This window comes from Egretta garzetta, unplaced genomic scaffold, assembly GCF_000687185.1.
Source record: "Egretta garzetta isolate BGI_Z169 unplaced genomic scaffold, ASM68718v1 scaffold66, whole genome shotgun sequence".
In the NCBI taxonomy this organism is placed as follows: Eukaryota; Metazoa; Chordata; class Aves; order Pelecaniformes; family Ardeidae; genus Egretta; species Egretta garzetta.
In genome coordinates this window covers 359,318-366,065 of record NW_009259856.1, presented here as the reverse complement: position 1 = coordinate 366,065, position 6,748 = coordinate 359,318, and the positions used below count along the sequence as shown (strand labels likewise).

At 51.1% G+C, this 6,748-nt stretch overlaps 1 protein-coding gene across 1 annotated transcript in view; it reads right to left on the bottom strand.

Moving 5' to 3' along the window:
- Window positions 1–6,748, bottom strand: part of GRIK3 (glutamate ionotropic receptor kainate type subunit 3) — a 53,176-nt gene that overhangs the window by 15,378 nt on the left and 31,050 nt on the right. Inside the window, exon 10 of the mRNA XM_035895513.1 lies at window positions 2,507–2,730. Coding sequence (XP_035751406.1) covers window positions 2,507–2,730 — 224 coding nt within the window. The remainder of the gene's footprint in view (window positions 1–2,506; window positions 2,731–6,748) is intronic.

Sequence of the window (6,748 nt, the reverse complement as noted above, 5' to 3'; positions counted from 1 at the left end):
CCGCGGCTCTGAGCAGAGCACTGAGGGTTGCCTGTCTGTAAGAAGGGGCTTCTGAGGCGTTCTCACATCGGGGCCTGGCCTAGCATTCCCTTCGGCCTTTCCTCAGTATTTACTGCAACGAATGTCACGCTCAGATACAATTTGCACGTTTAACATGTTTTGAAAGTGGAATCTGGACAATTTGGGCTGGGTTTGGCCATTATATGAGTCGGGAAAAATAAACTCATAAATGTAAAATTGTATTTGAATTGTCATTCCGAGCCGCACAAGCAGTCGAGTACTTTATGGCACCAGAGCCCCAGACGTTACGGCAGCAGAGCCCATCTAGCTTTGTTCTGCATGGCTAACGGAGACATAAAGTGAAGGGGTTCTATCAGTCATCGCAATATTTTTCCTTTTCGTAATTACCTCGGTTTCATTTTCCCAGATGAGTATCTTTTCCTGCCGAGAACATCTGGGTCCTCTCTGACACAAAGCAAAGCGGCTGAGGACCTCATCCTGCCCCACTGAGGTCCCCAGCGGTCTTCTCAGGGGCTTTGGCTGGGGCAGGAGAAACCTGCGGCAGCGTTTTGCCGAACTGCCCTGCATTTTGTGTGGCCCGTGGCCGCTTGCCCAGCAGTGCCGCCTGCCCCGGGCCGGGGGGCAGAGCTGGGGGGACGGTGGAGCGACATGTTAATGGCCACGCAGCCCTCGGCCTCTCGGAGGGCAGTAACAGCAAAGTGCTACCGCGTCTGCGCGCTCTGCCACCGCCTTGCTGAGGTGTTAGGCTGGGTTTACGAGTTGCTGTTTGTACGGCAGTGCTACGAGAGCCCAGGCCCAGGCTCCCAGCGGCGCTGTGCAAACAGCCTGCAAAGCCACCCATGCTCAGGCAGCTTTGGTGGCACCTCCAGAAAGTGCCTGGAATCCCGGCCTATCTCCATTTGGTAGGGGGGGGCATTGCAAAGGCTACGGAGGAGAGCCCCGGCGGTTAAAATCTTGAACAAGGACAGCCTTCCCCATCCTCTAGTGAAGTGCAACCCCTCCGGCTCTGCAGCTCTGCACAGGGAGGAAGGAAGGATCCGGCGCTGTAGCCGCTCGCCATCCCAGATGGTCTGGAGCACTAATACTGCCTGCTAAGCCCAGTTTACTTTGACAACGGCTGTTATGTGTAATTAGGATATTGCATAGTAAACTCAGGAAATCATCGCTAAATGCCTCCATGGACCTGAGCGATGTTGAAAATTGCAGATTTGTTGTAACATGAGGGTTAATGGATTCTGGTCGCTGCAGTTTTGTATTTCATCTTTGATGGGTGTCAGTGGATCAGATAGAAGCTGGTTTCTGAAGGATGCTCGGAGGAAAACACAGCACAGCAGCCCTTGGAGGGAGAGGGTCCAGGAGCCCTGGGCCAGGGTGTGGGACCAGCAGGGAGATTTCTGAAGGCACCACTGGCCTAACCTGAGCAGAGAAATGAGTGCCTAACTGCAGACTGTGCTTAGGAAACCTCCCCGGGCATGGGGCTTACGCAAGATATTTAAGCATCCAGCGAGGGCTGTGTGGGGCCGGGGAGAGCGGCTGCCTGGCAGGAGGGAGGCGAGTGCTTTGGTTTGGTTTAAAAAGGTGGAATCACGTATTGAGAGCAGCCCTGGACTGTGCGTCTCATCAAAGACTCTGTGAAATTAATAACACATGCAAATATATGCAAATTCCACTGCTTTTAAATATAGAGGTTTTAAACATGCTAATTAGATGCATATTAATTTTGTAAACAGACACATTGTCTGATCCGTAGCAACGGGCTCTCCGTTCTTTTGAGATAGGGAAGGGTTTTTGTGGGGGCTTTGCTGGTGGAGGGTTCGGAGACAGGAGCTGGAGCAGTGCGGGGCGCGGGAGCTTTGTGCCCAGGACTGCGGAGAGGCTGGGCTTCTCCCTGGAGAGGGTGGGCGAGAAGCACCCTGACAAGGAGCGCGATACACAGCGGGAAATCACCCTTCGCTATACCAGGGCGGGGGTAATGCAATGGAAAGGCAACAGAATTTCTCAAATCATAAAAGAAAGAGTATTTTTAAATTCTTTTGTACTGGACACCTACTAAATCTGTGGATCTGCCTGCCCGGGTAGAGCAGAAGGGGCTTTCAGGTGTGTGTTAACAAAGCAAACATGAGCCCGTTTAGCACGGCGAAGCAGTACAAAGGATCTAGCACTGGAGCTGGTGAAGAAGGAAACAAATTCCCCCCGTGGGCAGCTCATCTTTAATTTTCACCACGGAGTTTGTATCACCTCTACAACCACCCTGAGATGCAGGTCCGAAAGGGAACAGAGCATGGGAGCCTGGCAGGCGTGAGCCACCCTGCCTTTGGGTAACGGACCAAAAGTAATTTCATTAATGACACGGGTTTAATGCTGCGGCTCCCACCGGGTGGTTGGGTCCCTGCAACACAGCAGGCAGCAGAAAGGATCTGAGTGTGGGGAGGGCGTCTTGTCGGTTGGCAGCAGATGTGGCACGGTGGCACTGGCGTCCCCTTACCTGGCTATGACAAACAGCACGCAGCTGACCCCCAGGTAGGCAAGGAGGATGTACATCCAAATGTCAGGAGACAGGGGGTTGAGGAAGGAGAACACGCTGGGGTTGGTCCCGTTGGGCTTCCGGTACAAGATGCTGACCCCCAGGGTCATGAAGGGCTTGGAGAAGTCTATCGCTTTCTCCCGAACGTGGGTGATGGTGAGAGGAGCAACAGCCAGATCGGCTTTCTGTGTGCAACACAGGAGGAGAGAGAAAGAAGGCATTAGAAACCAGGGCCTTTCCATCCCCTTGGAAACACCCACAGCAGTCACATGGCAATATTCGGCCAAAACCACCCCCAAAGCCCAGCCCTGGGGTTCCCCCTTTCCCTTTGCACGTGGCGAAAGTCTGCCCCGTGGCGAAAGTCTGCCCTGTGCCTCTGCCAGAGCCAGGCTGGGCTTCCCGCCCCCCTTCCCGCTGCAGGCACGGGGGGCTCCGTGGAACGGCTTCCCCGCAGAGCCGCCGTCTTGCCACGCCGGCAAGCACAAAGCTGCCGTCCGAGCGCCGTGCCTTGCACGTGAACGGTGTTTGGGCAGCTCCGCTCCAGCGCCGTAAGGGACCAAGGCCTGGTCTATGTGCATGAGGCACAAGAACACCTGGGGCAGGGCAGGTGGAACGTGGAACTGCTATAACATGGTCTGGTTATTACAAATACTTCTCATCACCTAAACAAAACCCCAACACAGATGCAGGGTCTCCAAAACACGCTGGCCAAGATTCCCAAGGTGGTTTACCATCTTTAAGAGAGTTGTTCCTGATTGAAATTGGTGAGCTGGAGAGCGAAACGTGGTCCTACTGTTTGCTATTTGCACTCCATGACTGTCATTGTACAGATTTTTGGCTGGTGTTGGCTACCGAAATACAGCGCAGGCAGCAGAGAGGTGTTACGGCCGCCGCAGCTTTTGCCCAGGTGCCAGGAGCTCATTTTCATAGAATCATAGAATCATAGAATGTTTTGGGCCGGACTTCACAGCTCGTCATGCTGGAACTGCCTGAGCTGCACGAGGAATTTAAGCTGAGCATATTACTTACCCTAACTCCTCGTATGAATTGTATTTCTATTATTTCTGTTATTTAATAATTTCTAAGCTATTCAGTGAGCGACCACATACAACCTCTTTCTGTTGCTTAGGAGCTGCATTCATTCCTCTCCCTAAACATCCATTCGCGTTCTTAAAACCCCCTCACTAAATCCATCCAAGGCTACCCCAGTGTCGGCTGCCTTGCTCATGGTTTGCAGACCCCTCTTCTGGTATGGCTGACTTAGAGGAAATGCAGGCACATAAATTACATTTTGGACGTTGAGCAGTGCCTCCCCCCATGCTAGGTGCCTAGCGTACCCATGCAAGATTTATTTAACATCTGGTTCGGAAAATTAAAATTCTAAATTAACCATGAGTGATAATTACCTAGAGATACAGTGGGTTTGCCGCTACCTGCAAACCCTAAATCAGTGCTAGCTGTCTTGCTAGGACACGCTTTGCTCCAGCAGAAGCTGTGGGTTCACTGTGGTAATTGGTGAACATCTCTGGCCTGCCTTGCGGAGGAAGGCCAGACTAAAGATCTCCTTTGACCTTGCAAATCTGGGACCAAAGTCAGTGGAATATTTTTAAATACAGGAATCTGGGCCTTTTTCTGTAAGAGGAGTTTCTACACGAGCTTTTATCTATTACGTACATATCTGCGCATGTGCATGAAAAGGTCTCCTCTCCAAAGAGCAGAGCTTTAGGCGCCTGAACAGAGGAGTTCCAGGAATTCTCCAACAAGGGTAAAAAGCCGTCTTTTTTCCTAACATGGCTCTTCAATTACATTTTGGACGTTGAGCAGTGCCTCCCCCCATGCTAGGTGCCTAGCGTACCCATGCAAGATTTATTTAACATCTGGTTCGGAAAATTAAAATTCTAAATTAACCATGAGTGATAATTACCTAGAGATACAGTGGGTTTGCCGCTACCTGCAAACCCTAAATCAGTGCTAGCTGTCTTGCTAGGACACGCTTTGCTCCAGCAGAAGCTGTGGGTTCACTGTGGTAATTGGTGAACATCTCTGGCCTGCCTTGCGGAGGAAGGCCAGACTAAAGATCTCCTTTGACCTTGCAAATCTGGGACCAAAGTCAGTGGAATATTTTTAAATACAGGAATCTGGGCCTTTTTCTGTAAGAGGAGTTTCTACACGAGCTTTTATCTATTACGTACATATCTGCGCATGTGCATGAAAAGGTCTCCTCTCCAAAGAGCAGAGCTTTAGGGGCCTGAACAGAGGAGTTCCAGGAATTCTCCAACAAGGGTAAAAAGCCGTCTTTTTTCCTAACATGGCTCTTTAGCTGAGCTCTGGTTGGTTCCCCTTCCTTGCCACTTTCCAAATGGAAATATATTTTTAAATCAGCTTGGTACAGCAAGTATGTGTTTCAATCGCTGGCATTTGTTGCAATTCAGAGCAAATGGGAACAGTGTGTTCCCAGGGAGCTCCTTCGTGCCAGCTGTGGCTGCGGTGACAGCGATGGCACCTGCAGGGCGCTGGTTTTTAGAAGGGGAGAGGCCATGCTGGCTGTGCTGGCCGTGCTGGCTGCAAAGCTCAAGGTGGTGACGGTCTGCATCTCAGGAGCAGGGTCTGATCCTGGTACCGTCCTGGTGCAGGGCGCTCGGCAGGTCTGCTCAGCCACGATCCCCACATTACAGCACGCTCGGGAATTTTGGCTTATCAGTCTTCAAAGTCACAAGGCAGAAATGGCAAAAGAAACGCAGCGATTCAGCTCCTCCATCACTCCTGCATGGCTGTCCTGACTCAACAGGGAAAACCAAAGGAGATGGTGAAGGATTTGGCTACGGATTTTTCTGAAGGAGGAAACAAATGAGCAGTTCTGCGGTCAGTGCTCGCTAGCAGCGGCCTGTCGGAAAGATCCTAAGCCAAATTTGTCAAAATGATATAGCAAGCTAAACAACAGCTAGGGGTTTATGCTTTACCACAGAAAATGAAGAGAGAGATATCTGCATGGATGCCCAAGGATCAAAACGCTTTTAGTGCTGAAATAAAATTTTACTGTGTCATTTCAGCAGCTCCTGCGATTTGATCACAGCCCCGTGTCCTTGGCAGTAAATGTCACACGTGGGCAGAGCGGAGCCTGTGTTAGGGAGCCCAGCCTGGTGAGGTGTCCCGAGCTATTACAGGCAGCACAGGGCTGCACTTCGATACCCTTTTTATCAATGCAGATTTTTCTGAAGGTGGCCTCTAATTAAGGGTTTGCTGACTGAGAGGATCTAAATCAAAACCCACCAAGGGCGAAGCTTTCATTTGTCGGGCTCTGACATTACAAACCGGGAAGTCAATTACCGGGCCCTGGCTGCTTCCTTCCCCCAGCCCCAACTTTTATGCTGTTGCACAGTGAGATGGGTTTTATTAAAAATGAGGAATTATAGCAAATGCCAGTGGCTTAAAGGCCTTATCCAGCAAAACCACTTAAGCACATGCTTCTGTTATACTGCAGCTTGCACGCCTTCCAAGTCTTATGTATGTTCTTAAGTGTTCTGCTGAATTGAGGCCAAAAGGATGACTTCTGCCAAGGCAGCTTCACACCAAATGCAGACACTTCTCTAACACACCTCGAAGGGTTTGGATCCCCTGTTCACCCAGCGTTACGGCATTCTCACTTGGGTGGAACTGATGGGAGTTCACTGGGCGTTCAGGGGATGGAGGATTGTATTCTCTGCAGATATTTGGCTTTTATCGGAAGATGCTAGGTCTTATCTTCAAGTGCTCCGTTATCATGGGAATGCACCCTGCAGGTCAGAACAGCTCTTGCACAGCCACGGTCGCTGTGGCGTCCTGCAGCATCCGACGGGGGGAGTTTGCGGCTGCCGGCCCCCCCCAGCCGAGCCCACAAACAGCATAAGCACCACGATAAATATTTATTCAAGAAAATGAGCTGCCTCTGTGCTTATTTTGCCAATCTGAGTTAGGTATTTACATAAACTAATTATGCGCGTGTTGCCTGAGAGACAGGTAAATAGTGCATATTTTACTTTTTTAATTGTTACTCAGGTGTCTGCCTGGCAGCATCGGCACTTTCGGCCCGCCGTCTCCTTTGCCACCAGCACGGCCAGCGCTGGGGCCGCAGCGCTTTTCTGCTCTTCTGCTCCCACTGCCCCACTTCAGGTCCCATCTCTGCTCCCCTCCCTGCTTTGCTCGCTCGGCTGCTGTGCCGTGCTC